Source organism: Crinia signifera, chromosome 2 (genome assembly GCF_055691185.1).
Source record: "Crinia signifera chromosome 2, ASM5569118v1, whole genome shotgun sequence".
In the NCBI taxonomy this organism is placed as follows: Eukaryota; Metazoa; Chordata; class Amphibia; order Anura; family Myobatrachidae; genus Crinia; species Crinia signifera.
This window is the reverse complement of record NC_139218.1, coordinates 364,453,146-364,477,657: the sequence shown is the minus strand read 5'-3', so window position 1 is coordinate 364,477,657 and position 24,512 is coordinate 364,453,146. Positions and strand designations below refer to the sequence as shown.

Sequence of the window (24,512 nt, the reverse complement as noted above, 5' to 3'; positions counted from 1 at the left end):
CCAGAATCTGAGCCGCAAAATCCAAAAATCACTCCTTCCCTTCTAAATCCTGCCATGCACCCAACTGGTATTTTTTGGTCACATGTGAGGCATTGCCGTACTCGGGAGAAATTGGGGCACAGATTTTGGGGTGCTTTGTCTCCTTCATTCCTTGTGAAAATGAAAAATTTTGAGCCAGAACTGCATTTTTGTGTAAAAAAATGTAATTTTTCATGTTCACTGCCCAGTTTTATCAAAATTGGTGAAACCCCTGGGGGTTTGAAATGTACACTATACCCCTAGATGAATTCCCTGAGGGGTGTAGTTTGCAAAATGGGGTCACTTGTGGGGGGGTTCCACTGTATTGGTGCTTTGGGGGTCTTGCTAATGCGACATAGCACCCACCATCATTCCACCAGAATTTGTGCTGCAAAATCCAAATATCACTCCTTCCCTTCTGAGTCCTGCCACTTTTTGGTCACACATGAGGCATTGCCGTACTCGGGAGAAATTGGGGCACAGATTTTGGGGTGCTTTGTCTCCTTCATTCCTTCTGAAAATGAAAAATTTTGAGCCAGAACTGCATTTTTGTGTAAAAAAATGTAATTTTTCATTTTCACTGCCCACTTGTATCAAAATTGGTGAAACCCCTGGGGGTTTGAAATGTACACTATACCCCTAGATGAATTCCCTGAGGGGTGTAGTTTGCAAAATGGGGTGACTTGTGGGGGGGTTCCACTGTATTGGTGCAACATAGCACCCACCATTCATTCCACCAGAATCTGTGCTGCAAAATCCAAAAATCACTCCTTCCCTTCTGAGTCCTGCCATGCACCCAACTGGTATTTTTTGGTCACATGTGAGGCATTGCCGTACTCGGGAGAAATTGGGGCACAGATTTTGGGGTGCTTTTTCTCCTTCATACCTTCTGAAAATGAAAAATTTTGAGCCAGAACTGCATTTTTGTGTAAAAAATGTAATTTTTCATTTTCACTGCCCACTTGTATCAAAATTGGTGAAACCCCTGGGGGTTTTAAATGTACACTATACCCCTAGATGAATTCCCTGAGGGGTGTAGTTTGCAAAATGGGGTCACTTGTGGGGGGGTTCCACTGTATTGGTGCTTGGGGGGTCTTGCTAATGCGACATAGCACCCACCAAAATTCCACCAGAATCTGAGCTGCAAAATCCAAAAATCACTCCTTCCCTTTTGAGTCCTGCCATGCACCCAACTGGTATTTTTTGGTCACATGTGAGGCATTGCCGTACTCGGGAGAAATTGGGGCACAGATTTTGGGGTGCTTTTTCTCCTTCATACCTTCTGAAAATGAAAAATTTTGAGCCAGAACTGCATTTTTGTGTAAAAAATGTAATTTTTCATGTTCACTGCCCACTTGTATCAAAATTGGTGAAACCCCTGGGGGTTTGAAATGTACACTATACCCCTAGATGAATTCCCTGAGGGGTGTAGTTTGCAAAATGGGGTCACTTGTGGGGGGGTTCCACTGTATTGGTGCTTGGGGGGTCTTGCTAATGCAACATAGCACCCACCAAAATTCCACCAGAATCTGAGCTGCAAAATCCAAAAATCACTCCTTCCCTTCTGAGTCCTGCCATGCACCCAAATGGTATTTTTTGGTCACATGTGAGGCATTGCCGTACTCGGGAGAAATTGGGGCACAGATTTTGGGGTGCTTTGTCTCCTTCATACCTTCTGAAAATGAAAAATTTTGAGCCAGAACTGCATTTTTGTGTAAAAAAATGTAATTTTTCATTTTCACTGCCCACTTGTATCAAAATTGGTGAAACCCCTGGGGGTTTGAAATGTACACTATACCCCTAGATGAATTCCCTGAGGGGTGTACTTTGCAAAATGGGGTGACTTGTGGGGGGGTTCCACTGTATTGGTGCAACATAGCACCCACCATTCATTCCACCAAAATCTGTGCTGCAAAATCCAAAAATCACTCCTTCCGTTCTGAGTCCTGCCATGCACCCAACTGGTATTTTTTGGTCACATGTGAGGCATTGCCGTACTCGGGAGAAATTGGGGCACAGATTTTGGGGTGCTTTTTCTCCTTCATACCTTCTGAAAATGAAAAATTTTGAGCCAGAACTGCATTTTTGTGTAAAAAAATGTAATTTTTCATTTTCACTGCCCACTTGTATCAAAATTGGTGAAACCCCTGGGGGTTTGAAATGTACACTATACCCCTAGATGAATTCCCTGAGGGGTGTAGTTTTCAAAATGGGGTGACTTGTGGGGGGGTTCCACTGTATTGGTGCTTGGGGGGTCTTGCTAATGCGACATAGCACCCACCAAAATTCCACCAGAATCTGTGCTGCAAAATCCAAAAATCACTCCTTCCCTTCTGAGTCCTGCCATGCACCCAACTGGTATTTTTTGGTCACATGTGAGGCATTGCCGTACTCGGGAGAAATTGGGGCACAGATTTTGGGGTGCTTTTTCTCCTTCATACCTTCTGAAAATGAAAAATTTTGAGCCAGAACTGCATTTTTGTGTAAAAAAATGTAATTTTTCATTTGCACAGCCCAGTTGTATCAAAATTGGTGAAACCCCTGGGGGTTTGAAATGTACACTATACCCCTAGATGAATTCCCTGAGGGGTGTAGTTTGCAAAATGGGGTCACTTGTGGGGGGGTTCCACTGTATTGGTGCTTTGGGGGTCTTGCTAATGCGACATAGCACCCACCAAAATTCCACCAGAATCTGAGCTGCAAAATCCAAAAATCACTCCTTCCCTTCTGAGTCCTGCCATGCACCCAACTGGTATTTTTTGGTCACATGTGAGGCATTGCCGTACTCGGGAGAAATTGGGGCACAGATTTTGGGGTGCTTTGTCTCCTTCATACCTTCTGAAAATGACAAATTTTGAGCCAGAACTGCATTTTTGTGTAAAAAAATGTAATTTTTCATTTTCACTGCCCAGTTGTACCACAATTGGTGAAACCCCTGGGGGTTTGAAATGTACACTATACCCCTAGATGAATTCCCTGAGGGGTGTAGTTTGCAAAATGGGGTCACTTGTGGGGGGGTTCCTAACTTTTAGCATCTTATGGTGCCTAGAAACCTACATGGTGCCTAAAAAATAATCTCATAAAAAGGAGGCTCCAAAATCAAGTAGGTGCTCCTTCTATTATGAAGCCTGTGGTTTGGTCACCGTGCACACTAGGGCCACATATAGGATATTTATGAAAACAAAAGAATTGGGGGAATCAATTTTTAGTCACATTTCTCTAGTAAAATGTACTGTGTTCCTTAGAAAAATGTATTAAAATTGCAAATCTGCAAAAAAAAAAGAAATTTTGAAATTTCACCTACACTTTGTTTTAATTCCTGTGAAACACCTAAAGGGTTAACAAACTTCCAAAATGCTGTTTTGAATACTGTGAGGGGTGCAGTTTTTGAAATGGCATCATTTATGGGGGTGTCTCACATACAAGTCCCTCAAAGTCACATCAGAACTGAACTGGTCCCTAAAAAAATCAGTGTTTGAAATTTTCTTGAAAATTTGAGAATTTGCTATTCATATTGTAAGCCTCCTAGTGTCCCAAAAAATTAAAAGGAAGTTGAAATAATGATGTCAACATAAAGTAGACATATGGTCTATGTTAGTTATTCACTATTTTGAGTGGTAAGATTATTTGTCTCACAAGCAGAAAATTTAACATTTTGCAAATCGCTAAATTTTCCATTTTTTCACGATATTTTGGTATTTTTCACAAAAAAACACAGACTGTATCGACCCAAATTTACCACTAATTTGAAGTACAATGTGTCACGAAAAAACAATCTCAAAATCACTGGGATAAGTAAAAGCAAAAAAAAAGTTATCCCCACTTAAGTGAGACATGTCAGATTTGAAAAAAAGGGCTCTGTCAGGAACGCAAAAACTGGCTCTGTCAGGAAGGGGTTAAAACCTATCCCTGAAACCAACAGTAGGAGGTCGACTACAGTATTGGCAAGTGTCTTACCTCCCACTCCAGTGTTACCGGCTTAGATGAAAACATATTTTTACAGTAATTGCATTTTAACTGAATGTCACAGCTGACATGCTGGCCATTTGTAGAAGACTGCATGCTGAGAGTCTGAAAGATAGAATTTGTTGGGAAACCATTCAAAGTTAAGAAAATTATTCAGTTAAGTAAATTGAAGTGCAAAAACTTTGATAAAACTGTACATTTAGCTTCTTACCTTTAGGTTGAATACTTTTTATAATAGATCCATAGGGAATACAGGGATTATGCTGGGGTGCATTATGACAGAAGAGGCTGGGAGGCAAAGCGAAAAACTTTGGACTTCTCAGCAGCCTACCCCCCTTCTCCACTAGACCCCACACTCAACCCCAGGCAGGAGCAAGAAGGAGAAAGACCGGTCCAAAAACATGTGTCCCCTATAGATCTGGAACAACAAGGATTTCACCAGGGAAGAACATTAAATCTCCTTTTCTCCCTCACTCCATAGGGGATCGCAGGGATTACACTGTAGCATCTCAAATCAATGCCAGTGAGGGAGAGTGCACTCCTGAGCTGCACTGAGAACTCTTTGCCTGAAAGCTGCAGAACCATACAGAATAGAAAGGGGATCAGAGTTACGGAAATCCCTAGTGCGACCCATGTAGACTCAGATGGAGCTCAAAATATCAAAAGAGGTCTCGTTCGGTGAAGAATCAGATGGTTGAAAACCCAGGGCCATGATCTCCCAGTTGAAGTGAAACACAGAAACCGCCTTCGGGAAGTAAAATAACCATCTCCAAAGAACACCGAAAAAACAGAAATGGTCAACAGGACCATGCACTCAGGACTAACACCCTCCAGGCCAATGCAACAGCCATAAGGAAGCCAGTCTTCCACATGAGCCAATGAATGTCAACTGAATCTAAGGGCTCAAAGGGAGAAAACTGAAGAGCTTGAAGCACCGACTAATAGAGCCACCGAAGGAACTAATAGGCGGCTGCACATGGAAGACTCTGGGGGGGGGGGGAGTGTTATAATGGAGGCATAAAGGTGCTTTGTCTGTAGAAAAGTACAGCGTGTTCAAACTTGTACTTTCAAAGAAGAAAGGCATGATCCAAATCCAGGCCCTACCGCAGAAAGGAGAAGAGATGGGAGAGAATAAAGGGCCTGCGGTTGAGGACTCTGGTCAGACTTTTTTTTACAAATCCTTGCAGAGGCAAGGTTTCAGGCATTCAGCATAGTTCAAACATCTGACCTGGAAAAAACAGGAAAGATGTCTCAAGAGCCACCCTGTTAAAGCGAGCTGAGCTAGGTCTGGATCAAATCATGGGCTCTGAAACAGCAAATCCAGGTGAAAAGAAAGTTGCATAAGCAGGTCAGTAAAGATTGCAGAGATTCAAGGACCAAGCTTCATATAGCCAATTGGGAGATGCCAGGATCATGGTGCCACCTTACATTGTCTACCAAAAGAGCTCTCCGACCTCTGGTGCATAAGCAAAACCTTGGTAGTTTGTGTTAAGATGCCACCAACTCGATGTCCAGGAGGCCAGGAAGGCTGAAAGACATCCTGAAGAAGGGCCGTCCTGGTAACTTATAAAGGCTGCAGCCCAATTCTGGACTCCAGGAACGAAGGATTTCCGAGAGAACTAGCAGAGGACGGTCTGCCCAGCTGGAAATGCAACTTACCTCCTTCATGGCACCTTGAATGCGAGTGCCATCCTGATGGTTGATGTAGGCGACTACTGCTGCTATGTCAGACTGTACTTGGACCAGAAGATGTGGGAGTAGTGGCTGAGCTACATATGGAGCCTGGAAGGCCAGTCAGAGCTTTAGATTACTGATCGGATGGCAGGGTCTGTCCACCAAACCGAAATGAACCGCTAAAAGGCTACTGACCCCCCAGCTGCGCAGACTGGCGATGCTGTTGAAAAGCATCCAATCCTGAAGACGATGGGGGGGGGGGGGGGGAACACGACCATGGGGTCCAGCAAGGCCCCCTAGTACAGAATTTACGGAGATTGAGTCGAGTAAGATTTAGTTCAATTGAAAATCCATCCTTGAGATTGGAGATCATGCGAGATGATGGTGAACATGTAAATATGCATCCTTGTTGTTCAATGAGGTCTTGAAAACCTCCAGTGTCAATGCCAGAAAGATGGAATGCAGAACTTTTATGGGAAATCTGGGGACCCACAAGTACCTGTTGAGGGACTATATGGTTGAGGACCAGTCAAAAAAAAAAAACACGTTTGGCTTCTGCATCAAGAAGAGGATGGTATAGACGCCAGCGCTTTTCTGAGCCAGAGGGACTGGAACAATTAATTTGGAAGCCAAGAAGGAATTTATGAACTCCTGCAGCTCTTTTGCTGATACTTGATCCGCAGGTGGTCTGTGGGAAAAAATTGGTAGGACGACACCTCGGAAGTCGAGAGTGCATTGGGAGACTACATTGTGTATCCAGACATCCATGGTTTTTGCCATCCATGCCCCTGAATGAAGCAAAAGCCAGCCTCCCGCACTGGGATCCCCCAGGCGGTGGTCCGTCCTGTCAGGCTGCAGGCTGGTAGAGCAGGGAGGTTTACCTCAGGCATGGAGCTCTTAGAGGAAGAACCATGGAATCTGTAGGGCTGGCCTTTGGGCTTTTCCTTTCTGATGCAAGGAGTGAAAATTAGTTGCTTGTGAACTAGTGGCCACCGCCAAAGGAATATACGCACTTTTGGATGCTGCTAACGTGGCTAAGATCTTGTCCAAATCAGGACCAGAGATAACATCCCCAGAATAAGGGAAGCCTCAAAAGGAAGGATGGGTGCAGAGGTCAGCTGATCAACCAACTGAGACATTACCCGCGATAGTCATCCCAAGTCAGCTCCTAGTCAGAAGCTGTGAATGGGGTCTCTCATTCATTTAGCACTGGATAAATGAACCATCCAGGACCAGATCCAGCGGGAAAAGTACGTAAAACTGGAGCCCTCATCTCCTTGGGTGCCGGGGAAGTAGCTAAAGGTGAGTGCCTACATCCCCTATCTAACATAGCCCCCCAGAGTAGTGGTTATAAAGGTATGGGCTCCTGTCTGCACCAAATGAAAACTGGCCTGCTTGGAAGTCAAATCTTTAAGGTTTGGTGCCCAGTCTTTATGCCAGCCTATACATCATCATAATCCCTGCGTCCTCTATGGAGTGAGGAAGAAATAGGCAATATATTGTGAAATAATTTTCTGGAGACCAATTACACATGCATACTGCAATTCAACAAAGTGATCACGGCCAGTATTCTTGCATAAAGAACAGAGGGGAAATCTTTTTTAAAATACCAATAAAAAAAAAATTCCATCACAAAATAAATTGTACATTCCAAAACAAAATCAACCCACAATAGCACACACTACTGGTAAATGAAGGTAGAGCAATTTAACGAAAAATTCATGCTTTATTTAGGATGGTGGACGATCAAACGTAAATATTTTCTATGCAAAACGTTCACACAATTTTAAGATAAACAGGAATTTGCACAATGCTTTTACTGTGTGTATTCCATTTGTACAGATGCGTTCATCTTACACAATCGCCTGTCATGTGTGTACACATCACGATATCAATTATGTGTAGCCTGCCGCAACTAGCCAGAGCAGGCATACAAACCATACTTCACTAATAAAGCAGGTAACAACGCACACTGCCGGAGGCACTACTCATAGCAAACGAGTCTCGGTAAGATGAATATACATTATATTGCACTAGGATTTTATGTAAGGCCTAGATCAGAACGTAATCAGCATTACTGAAAATTGATATCTGGTGAGACCAATGCATTTTAGCAATGGTTACATAAGAGACACTGTGCCCAACATAAGTATTTAAAAGGAGCCTAATGCCTCCATACAAAAAGTGCATTATGCCAACCTGCATAGGCATATATATACCAAAAATATAAACAAATTAATTTTTTTTTTTTTTTTTTTAAACACACACTTAGGGGCCCAATTAGTATTGATTGCTTGTTTATTACGATCAAGGCAAGATCTTCTTGTAATATGCAATCCTCCCTGCAATGTGCTCTGCCGAGCGTTCTGTGCATGTGCGGTCAACGCTGACTGCACCTCACAGCAGTGCAGTGCGTAGCCCATAGGCCACCGCCATACTGAGAGGTAGCCGATATCAGTAATGTTTCACATTCCGGATATTGGTACATCGGGCAACGTTGCATACCCTATTGAAACCTATGGGGGATGCAGCTGCTGACGGCAATGGAGGGATCACAGTGATTACAATCAGAACCAGCACTTATACGATAAGCTAGATGATAAGCTAGATAAAACTGTTTTCAAAACATATCCCCCCCTTAATAATATAAAGACGCAACTAACCTGAAACTTGGCTACACATCCAGAGCTACAAAAGTTGTACAGCTTTCCATCAGGCATCGTGGCTTGGTATTGAGGTAAGGTGTTTCTTTTACAAAAATGACAAATAATTCCCACAACTAAAGAAAAGATAAAACAGTAAGATTAGAGTTTCTTTTGTACTAATAAACTATTTTGGTTAGTAAATAGACATACTGTTTAAAACTACATAAATAAAAGGGGCAAGTCGAGGTGTGAACAAATATGCCCAAGATCTGGGTACATTTTTTATTGTTTTTATGTTTATTAGAAAATGAATAGGTAATGACGGCACGTTTGAGACTTGAAAAAGATTGGAGGGTACAACTCCTTATTTGCCATGCAGTAACCTAATTTGTGAGGGAGGGGGATTGAAATATTCCAGGTGCCCCCTGCTGGGAGTCTATCGGAGCAATTAAAAAAAAAAAAGAAGGTGTAAAGTACATAGTTTGGGCACCAAAAGCAGAACTTCAGACACCCAAACAAGAACTTTAGTGGCCACTTGGCACATCTAAACCTGGTGCTTTCAGTTGTGTTAAATGCTAATAGGTGCCTAAACAATTAAATTGCCCTGTCGGGCACCTGGGGGCAGGGAGCATCCGGCAAGATTGAATGCATGTTTCCAGAAAGTTATATTTGGCTGAAGAGCGCACAGTTGTCATGGCAAGGCACGTTTGTGCCAAATTAAGTTCCCATTGGAAAACAAAAAAAAAAGATTTAAAAATTCCCACATTACTATGACCTACATAAAATAAGCCATGGTCGGTTACGAAAAACGTGCTGCAGATGCGGGAACAAACCATAGCAGATTTCACCAGGTAAGTGATGCATGATGGGTGCAAAACTTATTAGTTAATATATTATTGATGGATATTTGGACTGCATTGAATCTGTACCGCATTCTGTCCTGGAGCAGGTACTCCATGCAAAAGGTAAACGGTGTGATAGGCATACCAAATGACAAACATTTGGTGACATTAAAGGTGATATGCAATCACCTGCAATTACTTGTTGCAGGTTAATTGCTTCAATAAGCCGCGGCTCCCGACGTCATAGAAGGGATTGATTATGTTTCTCGTCTTACTGCACCTGTGTGTTTTCGGTAGAAAAGAGTTTGCTTGTTTTTTTGTTCCCCCCCCTGATAATTATACCCCAGAAAGCGCACTTTTTGGGACCTCGCACTTACTGTGATTGGGCATGAGAGTCTGAAGCGGTGGTTGTTGTTGTTGTGGCGGTGGCGGCAGTGGTGGTGGAGGTGGTGGCTTTGCAAATTTTGCCTTGTGTGTATTCATGCATGTTGTTGAGCAGTAAGGTTCCATATGCCCATTTGATCCAATGCACTGAGTCATGTCGAAGATTCTGCATTGAGCTTTGCATCCGGTGCAGCCGGTTAGTTTCCCGTGTTTCTAAACAAAAACAGACCAACGCGATTCATTTGCAAAGAGAAGACTTCCCATCGGGAAGGCTGATCCAGCCAAACAATTCAATTTACTATTTTGCTCAACTATCTGCACAACTGTATGAGCGTGTAACCTTTCAGTTTGAGGGGCAGATTTATTAAGCTCGGTGAAGTGATAAATTATCTGTTTTTTATCACCGTCCAATCAGCTCCTACTTGTGAAGTCACAGGCTTGGTTTTAAAAATGAGAGGTAGGAGCTGATTGGGCGGTGATAAAAACCAGACAGACACTTTATCACTTCACCGAGCTTAATAAATCTACCCCTGAGTTACTTTAAAATTCAGCAGTTATACCCTCTGGGGTTTATTTACTAAGATGGGAGTTCTATTGAAGATGGGATGTTGCTCAAAGCAACCATTCAAATCTTACTTACAACCTTCTAGAAGATAACAGAATCTGATTGGTTGCCCATAGCAACACCACCTCTTCAACAGAACTCCCATCTTATTCAATAAACCCCTCCATGTCAAGGGGATAAAACTATGTTCTATTTAAGTAAACATCCTCTTATGCTGTGTTCGGATGTGTCTCTTTGCGGAGAACCCCAAATTGCATGTGGCAACGGTCTCTGCTGAGGGAATGTACCCCCTTCTATCTAGTACCACATTTAGTTTACATACAGCTTTAGATTGATGTTCCCAAATTTGTGGCAATCTTGCATGTCACTTTCATACTTACTGTTTTGGAAAAGCAACAGAGCATTTAAGGATTTTGAGAAGTAAATCCTGAAAACCTGAAATGCTTTTATGCCTAAAATGACCAGTATTTATTGGTGTGATCAATTCGAGTTTTCCCAACATAACCGGAGTAACTATCATAAATGTACAGTGATTGTCACTGACCAGAACCTAGAGGTTTTAGTGTAACATGGATGGTTTGAAATGTAACCATCTACTTCATAGTTCCGAGCATTAGGAAGCGCTGTGCGCAAGGCTACTTGTTGGTTATCTGGCAAGATTGTTCATTTGGGGACATTTTTGTTTGACACTCTTGTTGAACATTTATTACACACACTATAATAGGGGATGGGTCATAGGGTCGACATACATTAGGTCAGCCACTATAGGTCAACAGATGAAATTAAAACACATGTCGACCTCGGCCATGTCAATCAAATGTATGTTGATCTAGCTACCGTATTCCCTATAATATACAGCAATTAGACCAGATATAGGAAAAGGCAACAATGCTCAGTGTGCGTAGGTCAGTGAAACATGGACTATCTAGATATTAGGTAACTGGCTGGCTCATCAAGAGAAGTGAGTTTACCCAAAAGGCAGCATTCCAGAATATTAGATCGCTCTCTCAAAGGGGCGTTTTCATTTAGAATTTCCTTTTCTGGACTATTATTTTTCTAATTTTTTTATTTATTAGTCTATTAGTGAACCATCATCGCTCATGATATATAGACCTGTGAATGTGTCTGAAGGCAGGACTGTGTCTTATGTGCTTAAAGGCGACTTTCGGTGAGCCCTGAGGTGGAAGAATGCATTTTGTGGGCGGAACCAAAATGTATAGGTTTATATGTTTAATATCCATTCACAGGTACAGTGAAGACACTGAGGCCCATCTTTAATTAAAATGTAAAACACTACAGATTACACCAATTCCAGCCCTATAACTAGGGTGACCAACTCTTCCCTTTAATCCGGGACACATTAATTACACAGGTTCTGTGGCTGTCTTTCACCTGGTTTTAAACTGACAGAACCTGTGTAATTAACATGTGTCCCGGATTAAAGGGATGAGTTGGTCACCCTACCTATAACTCATCGCCTATAGAGTGTAAGCTTGAGAGCAGGGCCCTCCTACCTTTTGTCTGTAAAAACACAGTTTGTTGCATCACTGTTTCCAATGGTAAAGCGCAATGGAATATGCTGCACTATATCATGCTTGCCTACCTGCCCCTCTCCATGAGGTAGAAAATGCTCTGCTCCTGGACTTCCCTGGTAATGTAGGATTGCCGTCACCTGTGGTGAAACACCTTTCTTATCTATTACCTACCTCACCACAGGTGCTGGCAATCCTACATTACCAGGGAAGTCCAGGAACAGAGCATTTTCTCCGTGATGGAAAGGGTCAGGTTGGCAACCATGCACTATATAAAAAACTATTAATAAATAAATAACTGGGCATGGTTTAGATGTGGTATATGGGGAATGGAAATTGCACACTGAGTACATGAAGTGGTACGCAGCATAACAGCCACTAGGGGTCATGTTGTTACCAAGTACGAACCAAAATAAACTACATCAAACAGTTTTTAAAATATGCAAATATTTTAATGAAATCGAACAAACATTAACAGTTACAGTGCTAGTTTTGCCTGCTAACAGCATAGATGTGAGCAGCATAAATGCATCCCTGATTACCAATCAAAACAAAATGGTTAAAAATAATTGATCTGGATGTCTAACACATTTAGTACAATTTAAAATCATTTGCTGAAAATCCAGTCCAAATACCATTTATGGATAGTCGGCAATGAGGTTTCAGGACAATGCCAATGGTAGTGGGGTTGTAAAGGAAAAGTTTCTCCTGAAGACTCTAAATGGAATGTACTTCATAAACTGCTCAAAGGGAGATTGCATAAAAATATGTTACCCCAACAGCCTAAATACAGAATACAATGAGAAAGACAGCCAGTAGTTTTAAAACAGCAATATCAATAAGTGCTACACATGCCTGTTTGAGCATTTATTCCTATTTCTGTCTTAGGGGGGTATTCAATGTTTAGGTCACGGCGGTCGAGCTTGCTTGACCGCCGTGACCCTGTCCCGTTCTCGGTCAGCTCGAACGAGAACATTCAGACGGGATTCAATGTCCTGCCTGCCGGGGAGGGAGATGGGGTCGTTAGAGCGAGCTGCGGCCGGGAAGAGGCGAGCTGCAGCCGGCAGCTCATCACTTCCTGGCCGTTCTCGGCAGAACGAGCCTGACAGCTAGAGAAGTCGGGCTCATTCTGCAGAGAAACCCTGTTCAATGCTGTCGGGGACAGCATTGAATAGGGCCCGGCGACCATCTCCCCCGTGGGGAGATGGTCGCCGGCGATTGAATACCCCCCTTAATACTGTGAAAGCTTTGACAAGCCACATCTTTGACCAACCAATTTACCTGAAACCATAGTGACAAGAAATAGCAGTATGTGGCTTTACTGACTATTTTCCGCTCAGCTCCTGGGGTAATTTAGTCTGCGGGATATACTTGCTGAATTTGGATGGTGCTTTTTTAAATTTTAATATCTCTTAAGGCCCATGCACAGTGGGCGATTTTGAGCTGAAAGCAGCTCAGATTTGCCGTTTATGCTTCTTTTCAGCTCAAAAGCCGCCCATGAGTGGTGAGCACTTTTGAACACTCCCACATCATAGCGCCCCGCTATGGAAAGCCACCCACCCCTGAGGGGTAAAAAAAACAACCACTCTGCATATACGCTGGGAGAAGTTTCCTTAGTGTATATGCACCTTTAGGCAGGGGGCGATTCGATTGTATGCGATGTCCCGCTCAGTGTTGGTGCCAATCCAATTACCCGCAAAGACATTGCGGGTGTGAGCACCGACAGTACCAATCGCTCAGGGACATTTATTTGCAGAAAAAAACTACTAATCGGGCAGTAAAAGGGGCCGTGAAGCGTGCGAGTTTGGATGCCATTGCCAGTGTTTCAAAGAACTATGCCCGAAGTCAAAACTATGAGCCTAATTCAGGTTGGTTTGAAAGAGAAAAGTCCTTCTATAATGGACAAAACCATGTGCACTGCAGGTGGGGCGGATGTAACATGTGCAGAGAGTTAGAATAAAGCAACCAATATTTACCCTGCAGAATCAAATTATCTCACCCAAATCTCTATGTACATGTAACAGTTGCCCAACCTGCAGTGCACATGGTTCATTAAAGAAGGCGTATGCTTTTGCAAACCAACCTGAATCACCCCATATGCGCGTAGCTGGGCATACAAGCGAATTCCCCCTTAGAGCATTATATTAAGTGGCGCGTTTGCTACCTTGCTCCAATACTAGATGCAGCAGTAACTGACTGTTCAGAAAAAGAGCCCTGATGTGAAGTATGAAATGAACAGGCTGGCTCAATATTTAAACATCTGCATTGTGCTTTAAAGGACAAACATTAATCCAGATAGCTTGAATATGCTGTAAGCAAATGATCGTATACGTTCGTCACCAGCATTGTCATCAAATGAGAACGGTTACAGCTCAGCTCCACACAAAGGAAGATCAGTAGTAACATATTACACTATGCTCCTACTGAACCTATGAATGAAACACATTAATAATATAAAGGCACAGGACTTGTCTACACCAGTGGTTCTCAATCTCAGGACCTCAAGCTGTCATGTTTCCCAGGTCACCCAGCAGGAGCACTGGTGTATTCATTACAAACTTTTTTATTTTTTTTAAATTGAGATGGTCTGGTAGTGACCTGCAAAACACGAACTAATTGGGGTCCTGAGCATTGAGTTTGAGAAACTATGGCCTGCCCTTTCAAACAGCCGCTGTGAGCCCCTTGCATAACAAAACTTCACTAATTAGAAGTGTCGTAGTGCAGTATTATATATATATATATATATATTCATGCAACAATGTTTTAGAATTAATTGAGGTGGTGTAGTATGTTTGTTATATTACTTTTAATAAAATATAACTTTGGTAATATATATAATTTTATATTAAAGGCTTCGTATTAATAGATTTACACAAGTGGCAACTATGTCTGTTATCTTCCTTATTTTGTCTGACGTTCTCAGGACATTTCCACAAGACCCCCCCCCCCCCCCCCCCATATGCTCTCCAGATTCTTGCAGACTGCAACCCCCTTAAGTGCTCAGGACACTTACACGCTGTAGCCCCTTATGTTGTTTAATCCGATCAGCCAGGGAGTCAATTGTGTGTACTCAGCTTTCAAAGGAAATTACTCCTTTGTGACATTGACATAAATGTTAAAATTTTACAGATGTTTTCATTTTACAAATTATACTGGTACAATTTGGTACGTAGATATTTTGACTGCATGACAGTGAAACCAAAGAATGTTTATGTACTTGTATTTAAAATTAATTAAAATTGTGTGAGGGCAAGCTGCTGTGTGTGAGGGCAAGCTGCTGTGTGTGAGGGCAAGCTGCTGTGTGTGAGGGCAAGCTGCTGTGTGTGAGGGCAAGCTGCTGTGTGTGAGGGCAAGCTGCTGTGTGTGAGGGCAAGCTGCTGTGTGTGAGGGCAAGCTGCTGTGTGTGAGGGCAAGCTGCTGTGTGTGAGGGCAAGCTGCTGTGTGTGAGGGCAAGCTGCTGTGTGTGAGGGCAAGCTGCTGTGTGTGAGGGCAAGCTGCTGTGTGTGAGGGCAAGCTGCTGTGTGTGAGGGCAAGCTGCTGTGTGTGAGGAACAACAAACAACTAAATAGCCTAAAGTGTGGAAACAAGAAACCATGGGGGAAAAAATAAACACAAATAACACTAATCTTAAACCTAACTTTTATCAACAAATTAAATTTAAAATTAATAAAATTATTTGATAATTAAAAATCACTGCCGAGAACAAACTTAAACGCCATCACCAAAATATATTATCTATATTTACTGGTAGGAGCTAGACACAACTAGTCTACAAGTCCGTAGCCCCATCCATATGCCACAACAGGTCACTGTTCTTACAGGACATATTTATAGTTACGTGTAGCAACCATCCCCAGAACATATATGGAATGCAATACCTTATACAAAACTAGAACAGTACTTTACTATATTAAGGCAAATAGTAATGTTAATTGTAAAATAAGAGGTTAAATATAAACATTACTAAAAGTTGTAGAATTTACTCTTAATGTGCTATTTAAGACCAACTTTCACACCAAATCTGGGATCTAAATGCTCAAAATCCAAAATGATTCTTTGAAAATTGTACAACTATAAAACTACTCAAACACTGACAAAGTAAACTACATATACAATAATTATATTGCTATAGTAAATAATATGTAAATGTGTGTGCACATGTACAAAACAAACTTATCTAGGTTACAAAAAAAAACAAAAACATGAGAGGCGTTTTGGCACAATTTGCTCATACCGGTTCTCACATGGAATAAATCTGAACGTTGGAAATTTAAACTTGACAGGCGTGACTTTTTAGACCTGTAAAAACTAGCTTAGACTTGTCTATCATGGTGCAAATATTTCTCAAATGGCAAGCAGGCGTTTAATACCAACTTGCTGGTGGGCTGGTTCAGAACCCTAGAGGGCGAATTGGCAACAACAGCATATTACTATTTAATCTAAATAGTCTTAGTTACCAGGCCTAACTGCAACACATGCAACAAGGGGTAGCACTGCAAAAAAAAAAAAAACCTACAAAACGGTTTCATAAAAGTGCTTGTATACACAGGTTTCATCTTACATGTTTAACGTGTGTCCTTGCAGTGGAACAAGTGGAACATGTGCAAGGGAGTGGACTTAATTTAGTTCAATTGAAACGTGGCCTGCAGCGTTCACAAACTCTTTGTGAGCTTCCCCTGTGCAGCCCGGTAGCTGCCGCTACCAGGTGCTGCTGTCCCTGCTGCGGTGATGGGGCAATTATAGCTGCATTGGGTGGCACATCTGCTTGCCATCTTATAAATAGCAATAATGACAGGAACACATAGCGCCCATCATTTGCCACACACCTCCTCCTTTATATAGTATCAGAGCACATCATGTGTGCTTATACCATAGCAAAAGTTAGTGCATCTGGACTGTTCTCTAACTGCCCGATACATGAAGGATGAAATTTCTTTAGGAGAAATTTTTAAAAAAGTAGGTTCTATCTTTCTAGCACTCTTCTTTACACCCCATGTGTACACATCTTATAACAGCTACAAGTTTAAAGTATATAAACAAAAAGTACACAAATAGGTTTTTGGTCTTTGCTGGAAAACATTGGAATAGAAAAGGCACATGTGATAGGTAAGCTTTGCCTGTATGTTCCAGAAATGAGGTCTACAAGCAGCGAGAACAAGGGAAAAGTAAGCGTTCTATAGAAGTATAATCTGTTTAAATTGTAACTTTTCTGATACATCTGATATGTTTTAACAGACCTGAGAGTCAACAGGGGCTGGTGAACAGACAATACCAACCATCCCTATTGTTTAGGAAAACAGTTTACGCAGGTTCCCACTCATTGTTTCACATGTTCAGTATAGAAAGGCGCCTGGTACAACTGCATAGCATTGTGTGCACACTATGACAATGCAGAACTTTCTTTCCTTGCTAGTAGAATATGTTGGGAACACTTGAAAAGTTTACCAGCTTAAATTCACTGAGGCAGGCTGGACTGCAGAACCTCTTCCACTGGCCGTCAACCATGAGTATATTGTCTCCGGCACCCTTGCTTGGCAGATATTCACCGCATTGCTCGCAGCAATTCATGATCAAGCCATTGGCCATCCTGTAGCGATTGAAGCAGTGATCGCTACACAGCTTGTGGGTCATGTTTTTGAAACTAACTTCATGACGAATCTGAGAAGGAAAAAAAAAAAAACGTTAAGATAAGAGATCCTCCCATGTACAAAGCAGGCACACGTGTATCAGAATTCCAATACTATTCTGGATAGAAGACCTTTAATTTCCAGAAGAAATACAAATCTGGTTCCAAAGCCCTGCTACTAACAAAACAGCCATCATCGGTGCCTTCACTTTTTGACCCCGTATATCAAGTGAACATCACACACTCACCAAAACAGGCATTAGAAGTTTACTTTGTACCCCAACAGCGACTGCATAGGCATGTTACATTTACCATTTCAATGCATCATTACATCATCTGTATTCACAGTTATGTCTGATAGTGAAAGTGAATATACCTCTGTTAATTTGCCACAAATAGTGCATCTTGATTTGCTTTGATTTTTGGCAGAATTCTGCTTGTCCTCATAAAGTGATAAACAGTAAGTACTGCAGAACTCCTGGAAGGACTCGCTTGAATCAACTTGAGCGACAATTGTACCTTTCATTGTTGTGATATCTCTGGAAAACAAAGAGGAAGCCACCTCAGCAAAGACTTTACTGAACAGCATTTACACATTGATAGATCAACAGGTCCATATTCCACTGAGAGAACATTTTCTTATTATAACAACAACAAAAAAGACCACCACCGAAGGTCAGATCAGGAAAACATGTGTGCTGAGTCACTACAACTTAAACCTGGCTATGACCTTCAGGAGGGGTTGCTGAAATCATAACATGATATGTTCAATTGTGTGGGTGCATAAACGTAGACCATGGTGGACACTGGGAATGTGGGGTATTGGTGAGCACTGGTCACTGGCACCCAGCCTGCCTAAAGCTAGCCAGAATGACTAAGACACAGGGCAAAGGGGGGGGGGCTCACGATCACAGAGCCTCAATTCATAGATTTAGGAGACCCACATACCAAGCTCTCTTCATCCAGTCCAGGGCAACAAGAAAGGCCATCATCCCCTTTAGCTAGAACAGGAGTCTTCGCCAACTTTTTTCTTACTTTGGACTTTTTTTATGCTTTACGATCTACTGGACTACAGTAAATTGCGAGGGTACGCGTTGCACTAATCGTGGTAATCATGAAAAAGAAGGCACCAAGAAAAAACTAGCAAGCCTGGAGCAGATGGGTTACAAGGGAATAGAAGCCTCTGCTGCACTCAAAGAAGTTAACTCCTTGGTGCCTGTATCTCCTGCACTCACCATAGTAACCACTCCCAGTGTCCCCCATTGGCTAAAAAAAAACAAAAAAAAAAACACACATATACATATATATATACACACACACACACACATATATATTCATAAAGTAGTTACAAGATAATACAAGCACTCCACTTTCGGCATTTGCCCAGCACAGACCTGGTTATTTGACTATCTAAAAGGTTTCTACACACACTACAAGGTGGCTGATTGAATCTCTGTGCGTGCCCGATGTCCTGTCTAAAATAACAGGAGATTGGGTATCGCAATTCAAATGTTTTCTTTTAATCGCACTGATCATGGAAAAATAATCAGGGTTCCCTTCTAAAGTCCAGGATAGGGCACCCAACTTTCCAGACATTCAATTTTTTGAGCTCCCTAATGGTAGCCACAGGAGAAGTTAACGGATCTCCAAGAACTACTTTGTATGACCACCTACAATATTTACGGATATCTATAAAACCGTGTTCTTGGGAGGCTTACTTTTTGCACATAGTGCAGAGCTTCTTTGGGGCTGGTTTCTGTGAGAAGGATGACAAGCAAGAAGTGGAACAAAACAGATGGGTAGACCCTTTGCGCTGATAGGCGGTCTGCCCCTTCTGAAGCGGCTTCTTGCAGTTTGCACATGTTACTTTCACAGCTTTTGGAGGCTGCTGCTGCTGCGAAGGAGACTGCAAAACTTGTTTTGGAAGAGAGGCCACCGGAGACGCTGTGTCCACACCTGGCTGCTGATTCCGTGGGAAAGATGCAGACTGAGATATCCAGGCATCTGAAAGAGGAAAGGCTTAGCATTAAACACAAAGGTATTTAGTAGGCATATATTCAAGGCTAGCTACCAGTATCTCATAGGAGTAACCATACCATAGGCCTTGTAATGCTCACCCCAACCCACCCCTGTACCTTTACCTCATTTTAAGTTTCTGGGGAAATTTAACACAGGACTAAACAAACCCCAGGAGTTAGGTAATCAACGAATGTGTACTGATGTCAATGGTGGCGACTCAATTGCTCGGAACGAGCACCCAATACTGTTGAAGCTGCCAAAAGCACTGGGTTTTGCCCGGCTGGGAAAAGTGCTGTTAGTGGTGTACGCCCAAACAACTGAATTGCCCCTAAAGGAAATTCAATATTTTAACCCCATCTGCCAACAGATGGTGCCCGATGGAACATCTCAATTGTTGCTTTATTTGAGCATGAATAGGGACATTCCTCCACCTTCAGCCTTGAGGAGGAGAGCAGAAATGACCAAAATGTCAGCTGTTTTTGGCACCCGGTAAACACTCAGTAAATAGCAGAAGTACCCCCAACAAATATCAAGGTACAAAAAGCCCTAAAGCTGGCCATACATCAGAAAGATCGATCTTAAGATCGATTGCGCTCATGATTGTGTACAATTTCCCTTGAAATCCCCGGCAGTCCTTGGTGGTTTTTGGACACACAATCTACTAACAATCCATCATAGAATCCATCTGCTGTATGATTGTGTACACAAGATGTGCATACAATCCATCATACAATCAGTCATACAATCCATCTGCTGCATGATTGTATGATTGTGTACATAAGATGTGTACCCAATCTGCATACAATCCATCTTACAATCACCTGAGATTGTATGATTGGGTACAATATCTTTCTGATGTATGGCCAACTTAACTGGCCCCACACAAAGCATTCAATTTCTAGGCTTAATGGATCAATTCAATTCAGTGCTGTGATCAGTGCTGGGAGAGATCTGTAATGGTTAGCATTACTGCCTCACAGCACTGAGGTCATGGGTTTGTTTCACACCATGGCCCTGTGTGGAGAAACATAGAAACATAGAATTTGACGGCAGATAAGAACCACTTGGCCCATCTAGTCTGCCCCTTTTTTTAAACATGTTACCTCAAACCATATTTGATCCTTATTTTTTTTGTAAGGATATCAATATGCCTATCCCAAGCATGTATAAATTGTACTACTGTATTTGCATCTACCACCTCTGATGGTAGGCTATTCCACTTATCTACTACTCTTTCTGTGTAAAAATTCTTCCTCACATTTCCCCTGAATTTTCCTCCCTCTAGTCTCAGTGCATGTCCTCGTGTTCTGTTGCTCCTCTTCCTGTGAAGAATGTCTCCCACCTGTACCTTGTTAAAGCCCTTGATATATTTGAAAGTTTCTATCATGTCCCCCCTTTCCCTTCTCTGCTATAAGCTATACATATTAAGATCTTTTAGTCTTTCCTGGTACGTTTTGTGATATAGGCCATGCACCATTTTAGTTGCCCTTCTTTGTACAGTCTCTAATGTATTTATATCTTTCTGGCGATATGGCCTCCAGAACTGAACACAATACTCTAGGTGAGGTCGTACCAATGACCTATACAGTGGCATTATTACTTCTTTCTTTCTACTGCTGATACCTCTCCCTATGCAACCAAGGAGCTTGTATATTCTCCGTGAGCTTGAGTGGTTTTACTCAGGGTGCTCCAATTTCCTCCCATAATCCAAAAATATACTGGTAGGTTAATAGGCTCACAACAAAATTAACTGTTAAATGTCTGTGTACGTGTACATGTAGTAGGGAATATAGATTGTTAGCTCCACTGGGGCAGGGACCGATGCGAATGTTCAAATATTCTCTGTAAAGCGTTTGGAATATGTGTGCGCTATATAAATAACGGTTATTAAATAAATCTTCCAGAGCTATACAAGTCAGCAATGTCAGAGAATGCCGGTTACTTGTGGGTGTTTAGTCGTGAGAACTAGCTTGGGCACAAAAAACATCGCCAACCTAGGTTTTGTTAGATTTCTGCGCACACTCCCAAAAATCGACGAGATTGAGCCTTTTCCATTAAACGCTTAGGATAAATTTATACATGGATACAGCATAAAATAAAACATTGCAACAGAAATCAGAAGACAAAGTCAATTATTTTGGGGGCGAAACGTATTAAATGCCCACTGGGGATACTGTTGCCCTGTTGGTCGCGCATGCCCAGGTATTTGTGCCCATTAGTGTTGGGTTTAACTGTGCAAACAGTAGATCCTTCTAAAGCCACAATGTGTGCGCTCAACCCCCAAACTGCCATGTTTATAACAATTCAGGTTGCAACTCTGGAGGCGGAAATGCATCTCCCCAATAACTAGAATCCAAAACCTAAAATAAAACTAAACAAGCATGTGCCAGGGTTTGCCTTGTGTTCAACATGTGCAGAACATGTCATCCACAATAAATAAAAATACAGTCAATGGTCCTATGGTCACCATATATTTAAAATAACTAATGCAGATTTCATGGATATTAAAACAAAATATTTGTGTGTGTGTGTGTGTGGGGGCGGGTTGCACCACAAAGTCCAGCTATTTGATCAATGAAAATGTGCACTCTGAATATGAAAATATGAAAAGTACAATGAATAAAATATATATATATATATATCAAAAAAGTGTATTAAAACTATGAGTGACTAACAGGAGACCCCTAAAAAGTGTGCTCTTCCTTAACCCTTTGAGTGCCAATGTTGCTGAGATATTCTCAAAATATCAGCTAAAAATGCCAGTACTGCTTACAGCGACTATTATTTTATTAATAATAAATACAAATACAGCCAAGTCAATTAAATTTTGCAACCCCCCCCCCCCCCCCCCCCCAACAAAAAAAACCAACCAGTCGCTGCTGATGGGTATTTGGAGGATCTCATAGTAATGTTGGCACTCAAAGGGTTAAGGCACCAAATTAAAACTGCAAGCAGGATAGGTACTTGTTTGCTAGCAGGGCGCCCCGTTTCAGTACGTGCGGTACCGTACTGAAATCGCATCGCATGTGGCCTTATAGTGGCGTGCGATGCGATTTCAGTACCACCCCCTGTCATTCCTGCCCCCTGTCAGATCCTCTCAGAATCACTCTGAGGTGATTTTCTGACAGTACTGGAAGATCCCTCAGAGCTGCTGGTGAATTATAGCAAGCTGTGGAAATGGCTGTATCTATGAATATGTTCAGCTTGCCCTAGACGAAGGAGGAGGCTATCCACTCCTTCCAGCAGCATGATCTCCTTCCGCTGACGCAGAATTGCGCTAATGGGCACGCTATACGCCTGTCAGTGAAGGAGTGTATGTGGCGGTGCCATGTTAAAGCTTGCCGTCTCAAGGTGAGCCATAGAGCGGCCCACTGGTTTCCAGGGTGCCGCTTATCCTTTGTCACCTTGGTTCATCTATTCATGGGCCCAGGAGCTGACATCCATCGACTACTGTCAGCAACAGCTGGACAAATCAAAGACGACAGCGGTCCTGTACAACAGATGGATGCGGGAGGCTTGCACCATGGACCTCTCGGCGCAGCAACAGCACCGCATCGGTGGTCCATGGCACATCGTGGAGGTCAATGAGAGCTTGTTTGTCAAGCAGAAGAGCAATGTTGGCCGTACGTTACCATAGCAGTGGATTTTTGGGGGATTTGTCGGGAAACTGGACAGTGTTTCCTCACCATGGTGCCCAGACGTGATGCCACCACTTTGATGGCGGCTATAATTGACAATATTGAGCCAGGAACCACTATTTACATGAACTGCTGGAGGGCGTACAGCACTGAACAGCTGGAACTTGCAGGTTATCCGCACGCCCAAGTAAATGACCATTTTAATTTCATAGACCCGGCCACAGGGGTTCATACCCAGAATGTGGAGAGACTTTGGGGTGCATGCAAATGGCGCAATAAGCGCCAAAGAGAAACAGCACGCCACCAGCTCCAATTCTATTTGCAGGAGTTTATGTGGAGAAAGACATTGGGTGGGGATAACCCATTTGATCGCATCCTGTGAGCACTTACGTTCCTCCCTAAAGAGGATTAACTGATTTTTTAATAGGTTTGCTTTCATTATTTTTTACTAATTAACGTGGTAATGTTGTCAGTTGATTCATTGTTCTTATTATCAGTATTTAATGTAATTAGTGTGATTAATTCATTATGCTTTTTAATTATTTAAGTAAATTACAGTTCTTAGTTAACACATGTCGTCATTACTGTGTCAGCTGTATGATATTGCAGGTGTGAATGTGTACCTAAAACACCACTATCCACGCCACCCCGAAGCGCGGCGAGCCCTGCGTCCTCCGACCTTTTCATAACCACACTATCCACGTCGGTGTGGAGTGGATTTTATAAAGTGTGGCGAGTGCAGCGAGCCACCGAGCCCGAAGCGTGGCACGCGAGGGGACGCGGTATACATGTAAATTAATACGCATCCCCTCGCCACACTATATAAAATCAACTCCACACCGACGTGGATACTGGGGGGTATGAAAAGGTCGGAGGACACGTCCAGCTGTGCTCGCCACACTTCAGGGTGGCGTCGATAGTGGAGGTGACGCAAAACAATGGCATAGGTGCTTTCAATAGTAAGCACACACAACATCTCATCGCATGGGTGCTTCTACAATGAAATATTGCATCGCACAGTTTCTATGGTGCCCTCCGATCCCATGCGATATTTCATTGTATAAGCACTCCTGTGCACTTAATATGGACATCGCATGGCACGGCACTATACACGCTGTGCGATCCGATGCCAATAGCTAAAAGCGTACTGAGCACCCTGCTAGGAAACAAGTACCGCAGGATACATAGGGGGAGAGGGAGCCTGTGTTTCTTGGTAAAGAATTGTAAAGGGACAAGTCGGACTTGATTTCCCCTGCAGCTCCCCGGGAGGGTAACACACGATTAGGCAGTTGATGTGCCAAATTTTGCATATGATAAATCTCATGGATTTATCATATGCAGTCCCCGGGGAGCTGCAGGGGGAGAGCCGGGTGGGGGACGCTGGGGAGCAGCAGGGAACAGCTGGGCAGGGTGAGCTGACAAATAGTCAGCTGGTCGGGGAGTCAGCTGGTCGGGGACACTGTTGATCCGGGCATGGGGAGAGGCTGGCAGGGGCAGTGTACACATAGGCAGCAGGCGGGGGGACGCCGGTGAAACGGCGAGAGGAACAGCTCACGTGCTGGGCAGGACCAGACAGACGCAGCTTCAAGGAAGAAAAAAACCT

The 24,512-nt window shown here is 42.8% G+C and overlaps 1 protein-coding gene across 4 annotated transcripts in view; it reads right to left on the bottom strand.

Annotated features, from left to right (window-relative positions):
* The window catches only part of ZMYM2 (zinc finger MYM-type containing 2), a 69,272-nt gene that overhangs the window by 27,796 nt on the left and 16,964 nt on the right, over positions 1 to 24,512 (bottom strand). For all 4 annotated transcript variants that reach the window (XM_083169933.1, XM_083169932.1, XM_083169934.1 and 1 more), the window contains exons 3-8: positions 18,971 to 19,256; positions 17,629 to 17,791; positions 17,072 to 17,284; positions 9,523 to 9,742; positions 8,322 to 8,437; positions 3,976 to 4,089 (exon numbers count right to left, since the gene is read on the bottom strand). In XM_083169933.1, coding sequence (XP_083026059.1) covers positions 3,976 to 4,089; positions 8,322 to 8,437; positions 9,523 to 9,742; positions 17,072 to 17,284; positions 17,629 to 17,791; positions 18,971 to 19,256 — 1,112 coding nt within the window. The remainder of the gene's footprint in view (positions 1 to 3,975; positions 4,090 to 8,321; positions 8,438 to 9,522; positions 9,743 to 17,071; positions 17,285 to 17,628; positions 17,792 to 18,970; positions 19,257 to 24,512) is intronic.